The sequence below is a fragment of the Mastomys coucha genome, unplaced genomic scaffold, assembly GCF_008632895.1.
Source record: "Mastomys coucha isolate ucsf_1 unplaced genomic scaffold, UCSF_Mcou_1 pScaffold22, whole genome shotgun sequence".
NCBI lineage: Eukaryota > Metazoa > Chordata > Mammalia > Rodentia > Muridae > Mastomys > Mastomys coucha.
In genome coordinates, this window is record NW_022196905.1 from 219132880 (window position 1) to 219150550 (window position 17671).

Below are 17671 nucleotides of genomic sequence, written 5' to 3' on the forward strand. Positions count from 1 at the left end.
GAGGAGAAAGAAAGAAAGAAAGAAAGAAAGAAAGAAAGAAAAAAAGAAAAAACAAAACAAAACAGATTTTAAAAACAGGAGGAGGAGGAAGAGGAGGGGGAGGACAACTTACTCATGGAGTGCTTCTGCCCACCTAATTTTCTTTTCACCCATCAAGACCAAAAAAGGAGTAAACCCAGGGCTAGCAAGGATGCTCAGAGGGCAAAATCTCTTACCACTCAAGCCTGACCCCCTGAGTTTGAACCCTAGAACCCAGAAGGAGAAAAGTAACTCCAAACGTTTTCTGACCTCCATACGTGCTGTGACCATACACAGTACATATTGTGCACACACAGTAATGATAATAGCAAAGAATTAGTTTTTTAATTTTAAGAGTAAAACTAAGTTAAATTTGGAGTTACTAAAAATTCTACATGCATCTGGTTGTATCTGGTGTTTCAAGATAGAACCTTTTTTGTGTATAAGTGTATACATGTGTATCCACGTGTTACATACATTCAAATGTGTGGGTATGCCATGCTTGTGCATGCAGAAGCCAGAGCCAGATATCACGTGCTGCCTGGTGTCTCGCTGAACCTGAAGCTCACATTTTAGCAAGGCTGCCTGGCCATTGAACTCTTAGAATCCACCAATCTCTGTCCCCCAAGTACTGGGGTTACAAGCTTACACAGCTATGCTTGTCACTTTGCACAGCCACTGAGAGCTCACACTCAAGTCCTCTTGCTTGCAAAGCAAGTGTTGTTATCCACTGAGCTATCTCCCTAGTCCCTTGACAGGGAATCTCAAAGAACGGGCCACAGGATTGCCCATCTCTGAAAATACAGCCAAACACAAAACCATGAAAACCTTCAAAATATGTCTCAAGTGCCTTGTCATTATGCTCGATTTTAAACAGCCCAAGATAAATGATATATGTACTGTTAAATCCTCTGTCCACAGGGTCGGAGGAGAATTTATGGTTTGTAGGATATTATGCAAACAGCCTTGGCCTCTAGATGTTAGAATTCAGGAGCATCCACTAGCTCCAGCTGTGAGTCTTCAGAATGCCACCAGACATTAACAAATGTCCTTTGGGAGATACAACCCGTCCACCTAACATTTCTTGCTCTTCAGTGAAATGTTTTGGTTTTAATGATACTCTGTATAAAAACTTGCTGATTAGATAGTTCTTGGCCTCACATTGTTCACAAAGAAGACCTCATCTATCTTTTCTTACTTATTGGCCACTTTCTTGTTAGGAAACTACTCTTCTTGAAAGAAGCAGTGAGTGAAAAGCAAACCATGAACCCAAAGGGGCAGGAGAGATGTTGAGTCATCCTGTGGAGTCAGCCAGCCTGAAACTGAGTGTCATAAGTTAGTAATGGTTGTCTTTATCCAGTTGAACAAGACCCTAGAATGAAACACACATAGTGGACCTGGCTGTCAGGGCCCACCCGGCATCTAGGCAATGGAGGAAGGGAGTGAGTATGTCATTGGCAATTGGAGTCAATGCTAATAGCAGCCTATGAAGGTCCCCACTGATAGCATTGGGCGATTTATGGGGTCAACACTGCTGATGGAACAAAACTTAATTATCTGGGGCCACCAAGAAACTCTCAACTCTTTTAACTCTTAAGAGATTAGTAAGAAAGAAAAGGATAGAAAGTTGTGTCTCACACATGAGCATGTGCACACACACACACACACACATACACACACACACACACACACACACACACATACTTGGCCAGGCCTGACCACCAGTTTCAATGATTTCGCAAGTATACATGCACATTTTTATACACACATATATACTTACATACATATGTATGGACATATATAGAGACAGACATATATGCATACATACATATTGTACATGCTGGCTTTCATTAGTTATAACTACTACTTCATACTAAAGAAAGTGGCAGGAGATGTTCACACTTCTTCAAAGTTCCCTGTCAAATATATTGAGACATTTTACAGTCTTTAATGTGTTCTACCTAAATCATAAACTATTACACCTTTTTTTTCACAATTTTGACTCTAAAACCTATGCTATTGCTGATATTTTCTCTGTTTTGTTGTTGTATAGTTTATGGTATACAGGATCAAGCCTAAGGCATACAGTAGGGGGTGTTAAAATTCTGAACGTGAAAGTCTTTGGGGCCCAGGAAGGCTGGAATATGGGTCAAAACCAGGATGAGAAATGGAGTCACACAATGGTAGGAGATATTCGTCAGAAGCATCAGAAGCCCATGGAAGGCAATCTCTCTACCACTGAGCTACATCCTCATCCCTTCCTTTTCTTAGAGTCTCACTGTGCCACTCAGGATGGCCTTGAAATTTTTATTTTATTCTAGTTTGTTTTGTTGTATTTTGTTGTGTATGTATAATGGCAGGACACGCATATTATAGCACATGAGTAGAGATCAAGAGAAGAGCTTATGGGAGTTGTTTCTCTTCTTTTACTATATGGATCCCTGATTTAACTCATGCCACCAAGCTTGGTCATGAGCACTCTTATCCACTGGCTTTAAATTCCTGATCCTCTGCCCTGCACCCAAGGGTTACCCATACAGGTGTGTACACCATATCTGTCTTTGCTGTTGACTTTCATTGTTGTCATCCGGAAATACTGGGAATTGAACCTAGGACCATCTATGTGATAGGCAAACACTCTACCATTGAGCTACAGCTTTAGTCCTTTGTGTTGATGTTTTTAATGTTGTCCAAAATGAAGCTGGGCAGTGATGGCACATGTCTTTAATTCCAACACTTGAGAGGCAGAGGCATGTGGATCTCTGTGAGTTCCAGGCCATTCTGGTCTACAGAGCAAGTTCCAGGACAACCAGGGCTACTCAGAAAAGCCCTGTCTCGACAAAAAACAAACCAAACAAAAAAGATAAGTTCTGTCTTCTATATTCTAAGGAGGAGGAACCAGGGCACAGTTACTATGATATAAAATCGAACAGTATAAAAAGCTCAGTGTCTGGGAGTACAAAGATGTCTCAGTGCTAAGAGCATCTGCTCTTAGACAAGTAAAAACTGATGTCTAAAAACTCTAGTCTATCTTAGAAAAATAAAGGTAGACACCAACTGAAAGACCAGCATTGACATTTCACAGAAGCACTAATTCAGAATAACCAAGCCTGTTTATAGAAAAGCTCCATTATCAGCTGGCTAATGAGTAAATGACATAGAAATACTGCCAGACAGTGGGGAGTGTTAAAACTCTGAACATGGAAGTCTCTGGGGCCCAGGAAGGCTGGAACATGGGTCAAAAACCAGGATGAGAAATGGAGTCACACAATGGTAGGAGACATTCGTGAGAAGCATCTGGCTTTCTGACTCAGCCAGAAGAGATTGGGAGTGATCACATTGCTTGGACCCGTTTACACCAGCTTTCAACAAGTCCAGGGCTGCTAGTTCTACAAGACCACCTGGGACTGCTCTGCTGCAGGCTGTTTGGAGCAGTTTGCAGGTCACAGTTAACTCCCGGATGATATGTGTCATATGGGACAGGGATAGACTAGACTAGGCACTAATGAGCCTAGGGGAGAAACCTGTATCCTGGGGTTACACTCAAAACTTTCAGGCCTGTGGTCCTGACAGTTGGAAAGAAATCCCAAGACCAAGAGAAGGAAAGAGCTCACCCTCAGAGATATGTGGTAAGTGGAAAGGCTTAGGTTGTGAACTGTAACAGATAAAATCAAGTCACGGCATCCTGAAACATATGTAGATTTTTAAAGTTGACAGAAGAGATAAAAGTTTTAAAGATATTAGAATGACCACTATCTAGCTGAGATCTTATTTGTAGAAAACCAAATTAACAAGTGTCTGTAAACCACTGGAGGAGACTCATGCCTCAGAGCCATGGCAAGAATAAAGCCTGAGAAGTCGTCAACTTGACAAAGCTGGTCGGGATTTATATGGAACAGACAGAGGTGTTTTGGGTACAACGAGAAGCACTTTTAAGGCAATATTTAGAAAATAACCAAAGGAAATTAAAATTTTGAGCCTGTGATGGTAACAATAGCTAGTTACCAAGGCTAGATAGTTTATCAGAGCTCCATCAATTAATATGTTAAAATTCTGGACTTTGAAATCTTAACATCATGTAGCATTTTAAAGTCTCAATTTTCACATACCTTCCTCCTTACATAACTTTAAAACCTTTTCTTTCATCCAGTCATTTACCCTGAGACATCGATGGCTGACTACAAAGAGCAGTCCTGGAAAGCAAGTTCTTTTTAAATAAAGGAATAGCAAAAAGTAAGTTTTTAGCTAGTAATAGCAACATGATAGCTTGAGTTTTTAATATTGAAACCTGTTTTGTCAGCTTATCTTTTTCAGTATGAAGCCTGATATGTCAGCAAGACATATCTGTCTGCAATTCTGTCTTTCCCAGCAGGAGACCTAGTAACTCCAGGAAAAGCAAGGCCTGATTTTCACATATGAAATGGACTGACCAGGCAGCTGCAGCCTGAGGGAGGAACTAGCTAATGTCACTAATGTCGCTTGCTGCTGTTGAGCTGATAAAGCCACGCTCACCACAGAGATCTGAGACAGACACACTTAAACAGAAAGTATAATCCAAACTACCTCCGTGTCATTTAAAATGACAGAAGCTTGCCCACTACCTGGACAGCCAGCTTGGGACTGTCCATGGTAACCCTCATGTCTTTGCTGTGGGCAGAGTTTGACACTGTAGGTTTGGCTGTGTCAGAGGACAGCATTACATCTTCGGCTGCCACTCTGGGCAACATCAACCCCTGGCTGCTAGACCTAGAAGATGAGGGAGATTTTCATGTAGAAAGGAACTTGGGAAAACTTACCTACCTTGGTGAAGCAGAGAGGAGCAGTTAAACCAACAGCGTCCACAGTTTGGGCAGGCCCTGGTGGTGGACAAGGAATTCTGCCCAGTGGTACTGCAGATAGAGTCTGTTGGGGCCCACCTCTTCAGAGACGGCCTCAGCTGCTGCTACCAAAAGCTGGTATGTTTTCTGTCAGGGAAAGCCTTTTTAATTAAACATCTTAAATGACAATTTAACAGATCTCCCTGTGTGTTTGTGTGTGGTCATCTAATCTATTAAGTATACAATATAACTGAACTACTTTAAATGAACTACTTATTTTTAGTTACTTGCTTAAGGCTTAACCTTGGCAACATATACAGAAGGCTAAAGCTTGTCCCTGTAAATGAATTACATTTGTACTTATGATTCCAAGCATAGTTCTGGGTACATTAAAGAATTAAATAATGTATAAGGCGACTGATCATTAATTTGCCTGTCTTAATTATCTTCAACAGTTACAAAAGGTTAGAAGCTTTTATAAGATTGGGATTTTACAATTTATCCCTGTTAAGTTTGAGCCTTAAAATCTTGAATGGAAGATAATTGAAGATCCTTTAGTATCAAAAAGCTGGTATTCTATAAAAGCACACTTTTGAAGAACCAGAAAATAAGGTTTCCAGTCTGTCTTTGGACTGTGTTTATAGTTTAAAGTTTCATTTTGATACTAAAGGATCAGACACAAACACACACAGACACATACACACACACACACACACACACACACACACACACACACACATACACACACACACATACACACACACACGATTTAAAAATTAAAAAAAAAAAAAAGCCGGGCAGTGGTGATACATGCCTTTAATCCCAACACTTGGGAGGCAGAGGCAGGTGGATCTCTGAGTTCGAGGCCAGCCTGGTCTACAGAGTGAGTTCCAGGACAGCCAGGGCTATACAGAGAAACCTTGTCTCAAAAAAAACAAAATAAATAAATAAATAAATACCCCTAAAAATATACATATATACAAAGTGCATTGAATCCAAGGTAAAAATCCCCTGATCACTCCTGCACTGTTTGTAAACTGACAGGTAATCTCATGCTTGTCTGATGATGGCAGGCAGGGAACTCTAACCCGAGAGTGAATGACAGCGTATGTAATGCTATGTCACAATGACACAGGAAAGCAGGGAAAATTCTATGCAGTTGTCATACTCTAAATGGCCTGGCCTGGCCTGGTCTGGCAGAGATTCCTCTGCCTCTCCATTCTCCCATCTGTTGATGTAAGAGCAAGGCTAAAGCAGATGTAGTACACTACTGTTCATTTAGTCCCTAATCTAAACAAGCCAAATTCAACCTACCCTACTGTTTGTTTGAGTGTGGCTCATCTAGTCTGTGGCTATCAGCTAATGCTGGAAGCTAAAACAGCAGTAGTCACTTTTTAACCAGCTATTATCCAAATAAAAGACACAGGAACCTCTAGAATTATGGTAAGCTTTAAAGCACTGGAGCTGGGCAGATACCAGCCCTCTAAGCCATTTTGTCTGTCCCCGTGCCTTGAACACCAATATGTTACCTGCCACAAGTTCCATTTGCACTGTTCCTGCTCTATCAGGTCAGCCCTCATGGCCACATGCTCATGACTTTCTATTCCTCCTCTCCTTGTTCTCTCGTCCTGGTCCCTACCTGAGACAACAAGACTGGGAACCCTCCCCACCTACCTCTCTTCTCCTCAGATATAAGCTGTCAGCAACTTTCATTTAACTATTCAGGGATAACTGGGGGGCAAGACTTGCATATCAAAAGCTGGTGTGCATTAGAACCTTGGGGCGACCAGATCTTAGCATACAGAATTTAGCATTTGAATATATAACGACAGACCAAATCCCAATACTATGTGAAGAGGGTTAGTAAAGAAAGCGCCAACATGACCACCCCATGATAGGATTAAAGGAAAGGTCTTTATTGTGCATAAGAGAAAATATTCAGAGACATCTGGAAGAGTCTAGAGCAGAGAGAAATAGAGTGGACATTGGCAGGGTTATCTGAGAGGAAGGAGAGAATAGCAAGAGAGAGAGAGAGAGAGAAAGAGAGAGAGAGAGAAAGAGAAAGAGAGAGAGAGAACACTGGCAATTGCAGACAGGGGGACCTTGCTCTTATAAAGAGAACTGACTGGTACAAGGGAGGAGGGAAGGAGGAACTTTGAAATATATAGCAAGTACTTGTGAGTGGGGACCAAGGGAGGCTAGAGGCCAGTATGGGCTTTGAAATGCAGCCACAATGTATGTCAATGAAGCCACATCTCTTCTGTCAGAGGTAAGACAATGAGTTCTTTTGGCAGATGGTAGGTAACTGCTTTCACAAGTTCCTGACGCTAACCAAAGGGGCCTTTTCTGTGCTCATACCAGTTCCCAAATAATGACACAGAGACGATATTTATTAATGCCATTGACCTTATAGCTAGGCATTGTTTCCTACTAACTCTTAATATATATTAACCCATTTATACTATTCTATCTGTCTCTGACTTCCTCCAAGTTTGGGTGGCAGTCTCCAGTGCTTGACTCCTTCCCAGAGTTCCTGTCTCTGCCAGATGTCCCACCTTACTATCCTGCCTTTTGCTATAGGCCATAGGCATTTTATTTTAACCAATCAGAAGATACCTTAGGTGGACAAGGAAGGAATGACAAAGACACAGCTCCACACACCCCAATGTATGAGGAATGCTAGCTGTCATCTAACCGCCAGATGACATCCCCGCCTCTATCATCCCAGTTAAGCTGTATAGGACCAGGAAAGGCAGCCTGATTTCTGGTTGAGCTAGGTTTAAAACCCTAGAGACCCTGCAAGGGACCACAGGCGTTTTGCCATGCTCCTGGACACCAGGCTCCTGATGCAAGGCCTCAGCGCTCCATAATTCTGTCACTTAAGGGCAATGCCCCAAGCCCCTCCTCATGTAGAATATGTGACTACAAATCACATAGCCTCAAGACAGATCTCCATCTTAATGAGGTACCAAAAGGCCTGAAGGACTTAGCCAATTAAGCTGTCTTTCCCAGACACTCCTCCCTGTAAAAGGCATTTAAGCTCAGGCCCACCCTGAGAAAGTGGGGTAGGTTTCACTCATCACAACTCTCCACCATAACAATAAATGCTTTAAAACCATGGACTGTCTCTGTTCATTGGGATCTGCCATGGGGAACAATGGAGCATACCTTCATCTAAAGAGTCAACTACCTGGTCTCCAGCAGAAGGCCTCTCAGCGATCCCAGCCACGGGTCTCCACCAAGCCAAGCCACCCACAGAGCAAGCCAAGGACTCTCTCATCCCCGTGGTGACCAGCCGGAGTTCCCTCCTCCAGCCCCTTTTTCCCTTCAGCCTCAGCCTAGATCCAGCCCGCAGGCCCCCACTCCATTCTTTGCTCTTATTCGGCATCCAGCAGCATCTGGAGGTGCACAAGAGTCTGAGAACCTGACATTCTTGCCTCCGTGCAGGTCCAGGGATCCCAAGTCAACTCTGGCAGTCCCTGGGGACCTCAGACTGTGCTCCCCCACCCCCAGCGATGCTCACCCAGTGCCAGCGTGGGAAAAGCGCAGTCAAAACTCCTGAGCTTTACCTCTTCAGCATCCTGAGCCCTGGGGCCACGCTTTAACACACAAAGCTGGGCCAAGACTCAATTTTGTTCCCAGTGGATGGGCTTGCCCTTTTATTGGGGGACAAAGATAGAGTATCCTTGGCACTTGACATATACTTAAAGATCAGTAAATATGCACCATATCAAAAAGTAGTCTGTTCAGAAGCCTGCCAACAGCATATTAATATTTTTGAGTAGAAGAGGTAAGGACGGAGCTCAGATGGCTGCTGCTTACAAACGCGTTGATGAACCTGGAAGAAATTCCCATTAACAATTGTGTTTCTTCTCACCTTCCCTGTTTGCCTGCAGGTTCTGCCACTGGCACAGTTCCTTCCGTGGACTTATCTTTGTCAGATTATGTCTCAAGACCAGAAGATAATACCAGCATGCTCTACTTTGAAAAGGATGAGAGTGAGAAGACCTGCCAGGTCCTGATTATCAATGACTCTCTTTATGAAGAGGAGGAGTCCTTCAGCGTTGGACTAAGCCTGCCAGTAGGAGGGCAGCTGGGAGCCAAATTCCCCACTGCCAGGGTCACAATCCTGGCTGACAGAGAGGACGGTAAGTCCCCCTTCACCTCTAAGCAATGATTCAGCTTGTTGGTGATAGCAAATTTTGCTCTCACAGGTGTGAGATAAATTATACAATTTTTAAATGGGTCACATGTGGTCCTGGCTAGCCTCAAAGTCACTGTATAGCCAAGATGGCCTTGAACTTCTGCTCATCCTTATGTTTACCTTGTGAGTGAGCTGGCCCTGAAGGCCTAAGAACAGGAGAGCTGACCCCCCTCCTGCTGATGGCAGCATTGGGTGGCCTAGCCAGAGAAGTGCTGGAAAGCTCACCCTGATGGTCTGGATAGGGGAGAGCTGACCAGCTCAGCTACTATCCAGGCCCAGTCCAGGGCTCTGAATTGGCCCATCCCAAAATCTTTTATCATCTAAGAATGGTTGGGATGCATGAAAGGGCCACTCCTGCTGACACAAAGCTGCAGGATCTCCATGACACAGGGCAACAAGAGGATAACTAGGAGAAGTTCTGATGAGGATCCAGTATTGATGGTGTCACAGAAGCCAGAGACCTCCAACCAGACCAGTGACTCATCTCAAGGAACATTTGCAAGTGAAGATGTATGGACAGAGGGATATACTGTGGGACACACTGAGACACACTACAGCTTCCATGACAAGATGTTTCCTATGCTTTGGGGGTTTTGTTGTGTGTGTCTATGTGTGTGTTTTATTTTGGGGGGAAGTTGCAAGGGTGAAGGATGGATATGAGGAGACAGGGAGATAAGCAGGACTGGGGTACATGATGTGAAACTCACAAAGAATCAAAGTTAAAAAAGAAAACAAGAAGCCAGTAGTGGTGATACACAGAGGCAGATCTCTGGGTTCAAGACTGGCCTTGTCTACTGAGAGAGTTCCAGGACAGGCAGGGCTACACAAAGAAATTCCGTCTCAAAAAAAAAACCCCCCCAAAAAAAACAAAAGAAAAAAGAAAGGAGAAAAAAAGAGGAAGAAAAGAAAAAAACAAAAGAAGCAGGGAGAGTGAGAAATGAACACAATTGATAATAATTAATAATAATAATAATAATAATAATAATAATAATAATAATAATAATACTTCAATCCCCCTGCTTCTGCTCTCTGGAGTTGGTCTTGTTCTGCTTGAAAGCCCTTAGTCCAAGAGATAGGCTATTGACTACTTTTATGAACAAAAACCTGAGAGGACCATGCTGGGATTGTACAGTCTTCCCAGGGTCTATCCAAGCAGAGCGGGGAGGTTGCCACAAAGTGCTGCTGAGCCAGCACCAGCTGGTCTGGTCCAAATGCACCATCTGGAGGCCAGAACACTCTCAGTAGAGGGCACTACCAAATGTTTCTGTGTTTAAGAGGGACTGACAGGTGAGTAATCCAAATGGTGACATTTCATCCTTATCAAGAAACTACAGGCAAGAGACGCCCAGCTGTGGGAGTAACAGGCTTCCGAAGATCCCACATTTCCACAACAAACAAATTGGTTTTTCAGCCATCCAAAGCCAGAGGGGACCAACAACATGAGGTGTCTGTCAAGAAAGACTTGCCTGGCAGATCCATAAAGTTGTGTGTACAGACATGAAACTAGAGGAGAAACTGCCTATGAGGACAAAATGGAGTAAAGGTAGGGAGCAGAGTACAAAAGGGAAGAATAGCCAGAATATGCTCAAAGCACATCCCATGCACATGCACGCGCGCACACACACACACACACACACACACACACACAAAGGCTTTATGCAACTCATTGTATTAAACTTTTAAAGAATTTAAAGAAAAATAACTTCCTTTTCAGCCCTTAATTTCGATCCTGGCCAACCTGGAAGGTATCAGAAACATCTCCAGGATTGAGAACAGGGAGGTGGGGTTGGAATTCTTGGTACAGAAAAAGAAGATGGCCTGGATGGCTTTCTCTGGATGCTTCCTGTTATCAGTCTGCAGGGACCATTCTCACAATTACAAACTAGGCAGGCTCTTATGGAAGCACAGCTTACAGAATTTACAATTTCTTGAGAAAATTCAACGTGGCTCCCAGAGCTGAAATTCTGGGTTCCCAGTAATGTCTCATCAAAGCTTTGAAGAGCACACAGCCATCAAAATAGCTCAACCCAGCTCAGAGGAAATCACCAGTGATCACTCATGCCGTGTGGATCAGGCATAGCTCAAGCTACTAGGGGTAACCAGGAAACAGGGAACTCTATGGAACATGGTCCCAGTGACTTCTGAAGAACAAAAGCAGACTCAAGTCAGACTGTGCTGGAAGAGGTCTAACCTTATGTAAGGTTCACCCTCATTTCTAAGTTCTACTAAAGTGAGTCATGGACAGATACCTTTTAACTCTGATTTCTACTCTCCAGACTCATGTTTACTTGGATTATAAACACACACCATCACTATACTAACAGGGTATAATAATGGATGTCATCTCCTTGTCTCCATGCCTGTGGTTTTCTGTTTTTCCACCTCCAGAATTATTCCTCCATGATAAAGCTTCCTGGCTTTAAAAAAACAAAAAATGTTTAAGGCAGAATATATCTAGTGTTAGGAGCTAAGCTTCCTAAAATTCTAATTTTATTACATTTATTTTATCTATCTATGTACCTTCCTTTCTATCTATCTGTCACCAGTCTATTTTGTCAGGAGTGTGTGCTACAGTGTGTTCAGATCAAAGGACACTTGCAGAAGCTAACTCTCTCCTTCTCCCGTTTGGTCCCTGGACCAAATCCAGGTCCTAAGACTTAATTGTGGGAGTACCTATACTGTTCACCAGTCCTAAACTTCATATAAACTGTAACTGGGTCGGGTCATAGTATGATTCTAGTCTATTAACATTCTCTTTATCAAGGCTTCCTTCCTCCCAGAAAATGCTTCCTTCTGGAAGCTGGTGCCCGCTCTGACCTCTCCAGCCTCCTCCTCCAATCCACTGCCTCCCCTCTGGGGAGCTTTTCAGAGTCCCACCTTCCTAGCTCCAGATTGCTGTCTGTCCCTGCAATCAACAAATACTATGAAAACCTACATGGCAGTCGTCCCTAAATTCAGAACAGTGGCTCAACTGTTTATTAGGAGAAAGCAAAGCATTAACTTCACCTCTACATTTTCAAAACAGTAGCTGGCTGCCTGAGCCTGCTTGACAGGCTCAACTCCTCCTATTATCTAGCAGAAAGCCCTGAAAACAGAAGGATAAGGGACTGGAGAGATGGCTCAGTGGTTAAGAGCACTGACTGCTCCTCCAGAGGTCCTGAGTTCAAATCCCAGCAACTACATGGTGGCTCAGAACCATCTGTAATGAGATCTGATAACCTCTTCTGGTGAGTCTGAAGACAACTACAGTGTACTCACATACATAAAATAAATAAATAATTCTTAAAAGTATTTAAAAATAAACCAGAATAATAAGTGGAACCCCAACCAAACGTGAGTCAGAATCATAGCATGTTGCTCAGTGACTTCGCTTAACTTTTGGGTTTTTGGTTTCTTGGGTTTTTTTTTCCTCCTCCCTGAGCAGGGCCTGTGTGATCTGACATGTATAATGGATCACATGTGTGTGATCTAACATGTGTGATAGGTCCCATGTGTGTGACCTGACATGTGATAGGCCCACACAGGCCAGCAAAGACAGAAGAACGCCTGACAGGCCAATGCATCCTGTCTCAGCTTGTCCCTCTGTACCTCCCTAGAGCCTGCCCTTCACTTTGAATACTCTGAGTACCACGTTGAGGAAAGTGCTGGCTATGTGGAGGTGGCCGTCTGGAGAAAAGGCACTGACCTTTCGATAGCATCTTCTGTCATTGTGCGCTCTAGGAGGACAGACCAACAGGCAGCAGAAGGTGAGAGAGCCATGGGAAGGGCATATCATCACTATTCATGTGGATGGTGGGGTCCGGCCTATAAAGGGCCAGCATGCCTGGTGGTTGGTGGTGGTTTCTATCTCTTTTATCTGAATATACAAATGGCTTGTCTATGCAAAGATGCCCTTAGACACAGCCTAGATGATTTATTCATTACCAACATGCTTATCATTGACTCAGACCAATTTTTCCAAAGTTGAGGATATTTATAAAGACTCTAAAGGCAGGAGGAAAGGGGTGAGGGAAGGCTCAGTAAAATGCCTGCCGTTCAAGCGTGAGTGCCTGGATTCAGTCCCCTGTACCCAGTAAGCATGGCAATGCACACCTGTAATCCCTGTGCTATGTGTGGAAGCAGAGACAGAAGGACCGCTAGGGCTTGTGGCCAGACAGTGTAGCCTAATTAGCAAATTCCAGAGTAGGAGATCCTGTCTTATAAAACTATTCCCTAAGGAGCAATAGCTGAGGTTGACCTCTGGCCTACATACACACACACACACACACACACACACACACACACACACACACACACACAGAAACACATATACACACAAAGTCTGGTGAAACAACTGTTTAGTAGCTGGACAAGTCCAACTCCTGGAAGATTCTAAGTCACCTTTGAAGAAAGGAGATTTTCACTTCCAACTCCAGCATTTCCGTTGTCTTTCAGTCACTGTTCACATGGCCCTCACACATTTGTTTCCTGATTCAGGTAAGGAAGTTCTAGTTGGCTAGATGACTCTGGATGCCACATCCTCCTGCAAGCCTCTTGGTTGCTTTATCATAAAAGTAAAAACAGATGCAGGGAATAGTGGCACATGCCTTTAACATCAGCTCTGGAGTTGGGGGGGCGGGGGAAGGGGCGGCAGGAAGCAGAGGCAGGCATATCTCTGTGAGGTCAGCCTGGTATACAAAGCATGTACAAGATAGCCAGGGCTATTACACAGAGAAACTTTGTCTCAAAAACAAAAAAACAAAAAACAAACAAACAAACAAAAAAACAAAACAAAAAAAACACCAAAAAGAAAAAAAAAAAGACAGTAAGACCCAAAAGAAATAAATAAGACATCTCCAATATATATATATGCTTGCATTTCCTCATTTCAGCTAGCATCTTTTAGTCTTCTGGGATACAGCCAGCATACCTCAAGGCCTGAAGCCTACATATCTAAAAAACGTGGCAATACTTTGATCCAGAAGCAAAAGTCTGTACCAGAGAGATGTCTTAGTGGTTAAGAGCACTGACTGCTCTTCCAGAGGTCCTGAGTTCAATTCCCAGCAACCACATGGTGGCTCACATGTGATCTGATGTCCTCCTCTGGCATGCAAGTGTACATGCAGATAGAGCTCTCATACATAAGATAAATAAATTTAAAAGCAAAAGTCCTGTAAACGAATAGAAACTAGTAACAATCTAAACATCTGCAGTAATTAACCAAACATAGGACAGCAAAATGCATGAAATACGAACGGAGTATCACTATGTTCCCAGGAATGGTTCAAGAAAACAAGCACTATTCCCTTCCACTTGGAAACTTACATCATAACACTTAATAAATATATCACAGGGAAATATGCGAAACCAGCAATGATCACTCTGACTAGTTCATCTATTCCCTTTTCAAAAATTACTTGTGTACGTATGTGTGTGAGTGTGCAAGATTTGTGTGCCGGGGCACAGGTGCCACAGTATACACATGAAGCTCCAAGGAAGGCTCTGTGGAATCAGTTTTCCCTCCACCTATCTGTGAGTTCAGGGATCAAATTCAGTGGCCAGGCTGGCACATCAAGGGTTTTTCATCCAGTGAACCACCTCACCCATCCACCTTTCTTTAATCTGCAGAGAGGTTCATTTCTTGTTCTATATATATCTATGCAATGAAGAGCTGAATAGACAATTGGTTCACTGGACTCTTTGGTTTATAATTTGGAGGAGAAATTTAAATTGCTTTAGGTAAATCTCTTTGCATAAAAGTACTGCCACCTTGGGGCTGGGATGAACCAGAACTGATGGCTTTCAGGGTGGTGGGTGATTCACGTGTCTAAACAAGAAAGACACAGAGAGATAATCACTCAGACCAGGCACTCTATAGAACCTGTTCAGGATGTAGTACTCATTTTGCATATGTATCTTTAAAATAAATGTATAATTTTAAATGAGTTATTTAAAAATAAACTATTTTAAATAAATATTTTAATAAATGAATGGCTGTCCTTTTCACTCTATACTCAGTGCCCAGTATTTGCCAGATATCTTGGTGCGGTGGCTGCTTTATTGTTCCCAATTGCAATGACCTTGAAAGCAGCTGTAACCATCTGCATTTGCAGGTGAAGACCCTGAGGCCACATGAGGTTTACTAATGTATGCAATGAAGCAATGACCCAAGATGTGATCCAGGCACATGGGATACAAAGCCCTCTTTCTCCTACTCCCCTGCTTGGAGATTTTTCACCATAGCTGTATATTTTCTATTAATGTCATCATTTACTTGATGCTTCTCAAAAAATTTTGAAACAGTCTCCAACTGACAGAAAAACAGCAAGGGCCACAGGTAACACAAACTTTTTCCCTCAGCCACCGAAAGTTGCCAGTATATTTAGACTCTCACCTTATATTTAGTTGTCTGATCTGCTTTAATTTATTGCTTTACATATGGGTGTTTTGATTGCATGTACATCTGTGAACCACATGCAGGCTTGGTGCCAGATGAAGGTATCAGATATCTGGGACTGGAGTAAAAGATGATTGTGAGCAGGCATGTGGTTGCTGGAATTGGAACCTAGATGTCCTAGAACAGCAGCCAGTGCCCTTATCTTACAAGTCATCTCTCTAGCCCCTCTTTCATTTCTAACAATGTAAAGCAGTTTCTTCATCCCTCCTGCTTCCTCCCTGACCCTTCTTCTCTGTGAGGCCGGAGACCCCTCAGGTATTATGACTGTGAGGATTAGCCTCAGTTCTCATCTTGACACAGTGTGGGTCACCTGGGAAGGGAGTTTCAGTAAGGGGTGATCTCCACTATTCACTGATGTGGGAAGACACAGCCTAAAAGTGGGTGGCACCATTTCTTGGATTTTGGTCTTGGGCTATATAAAGGAGGGGTTTTGGGGAGGCAAGAATGCATTCATTCCCTCTCTGCCCTTGACTGAGGATGTCTATCAGTTTTAGGTTCCTTGACATCTCTAATGATGGACTATAACCTGGAATTGTGAGCTAAAATGAAACCTTTCTAGCCTAGGGTGCTTTGCTCAGGGTACTTTAACACAGCAGTAGGAAAGGAAATAAGAGCATCTTTCTTGTTTGCTTTCCAGTGTTCCCTAGCAAGCACTTTGCTGACTGAGTCATCCCCCTAGCATCTTCACCCCCTACCCCACCTTTTTCTTTTAGCGTTCATAAGTTGCTGTTTTTAAAAGCTAGTTAGTCTTTCTAATATACAGAATGTCTCAGCTCGGATTTGCCTGGTTTCCTTATGGTAAGACTGAAATGATATCTTCAGCAAGAATATTACCGAGTACTGCATTCTCATCACACTGTTTGGTGACCTGAGTCTCGTCACCTGACCAAGTGTGATCAAGTGGTGTCTGATAGGTTCTTCCACTGTAAGGTTAGCTTATTTCTTTTGTGATCATTAGTTGTTTTCCAGATAGATCCCCTGAGACAATGTAACTTTTTTGTTCCTCAAATTACCTTTACATTTATGTGGCTAGAGGATCCCATCTTATTCCATTGTCATTGCTGCTGTCATCATACTAAATGTCCTTTAAATAAGTCACCAAGAATCTAAATGGTCAAGTGTGCCTGCTTGCAAATATGGCTGGTAAAACAAGCCAGGGAACGGCTAAAACTCCATGGCTAAGTGAATTGGAATCTTTCAAGACTAAACCAGAGATATGGAGCCTCATCAAATGTAAGTTATCTTCAAGATGGAGTTTAAAGGGCAAGTTTTTATTTCCAATTGAAGCTACCTCTTCCATGTAATGAGTGGAGTCTCTGTGGAAGTCAGCAGGTGATATACCCTGTCTGATAAGGGTGGTACATGGGCATGTGATGGGGAACTACACATTTGTTTATAGAGATTTCCCTCCCATTCTGGGAATCCACTGCAATCTCAGGTCTGGTAATACTAACCTTAGAAAGCATGGCTCTCAACACAAACATAAAAAACCCATCTCACTACTGTCTTTTCTCTCCTTCGCACGCCAGCTGGAACGGACTACGTTGGTGTCAGCCAACATCTGCACTTTAGCCCGGGAGTGAGTGTGCAGAGACTTGCAGTTACAATCCTTGATGACCTGCCACAGCCTGCCTTTGAGGGTCCAGAGATGTTTGAATTACTTCTCCAGATGCCTACAGGTGCAGTGCTTGGAGAACCAAATAAAACCACTGTTACCATCAATGACAGCATCACCAACTGTGAAGAGGAGTGTGTGTAGTTCCTTGGACTAAAAAAGACCTTCAAATGGGGAACAGTATCCTAGATATTTCCCAACACAAACTACAGATATGCCATTCCAGAGCTTAGTGACTGCAGTAATGGCATTGTACTGTCACTGTTTTGTGAAAATAGTCTATGTGACTGCATGGAGATAGAAATATATATACAAAGGAATGAGCCAATAAAAAAAATGAGACCATGTTCTTTTTTGTTTCATTTGTTTTTAGAGCAACAAAACCCACAGTCATCAATTAAATCAGTACTCTCTACTAGTTGGTGCTAGGAGCAAAGCAAAGTACTCAGACACATACACACACACACATATACACACAGATACACACACACACACACACACACACACACACACACACAGTTGCTTGAGTGCCCTAACTGAAACCTGCAGATAACCCCAAACTCCTTTTTGCCAACTGCTTC

General features: G+C 43.0%; 1 protein-coding gene across 1 annotated transcript in view; it reads left to right on the plus strand.

The window, feature by feature from the left end:
• Positions 1-17437, plus strand: part of Frem3 (FRAS1 related extracellular matrix 3) — a 70789-nt gene extending 53352 nt beyond the window's left edge. Inside the window, 3 exon segments of the mRNA XM_031340434.1 lie at positions 8732-8983; positions 12636-12785; positions 17005-17437. Of these exon segments, the coding sequence (XP_031196294.1) occupies positions 8732-8983; positions 12636-12785; positions 17005-17234 (632 nt within the window). The 3' untranslated portion in view covers positions 17235-17437.
• Positions 17438-17671: the final 234 nt, after the last annotated feature.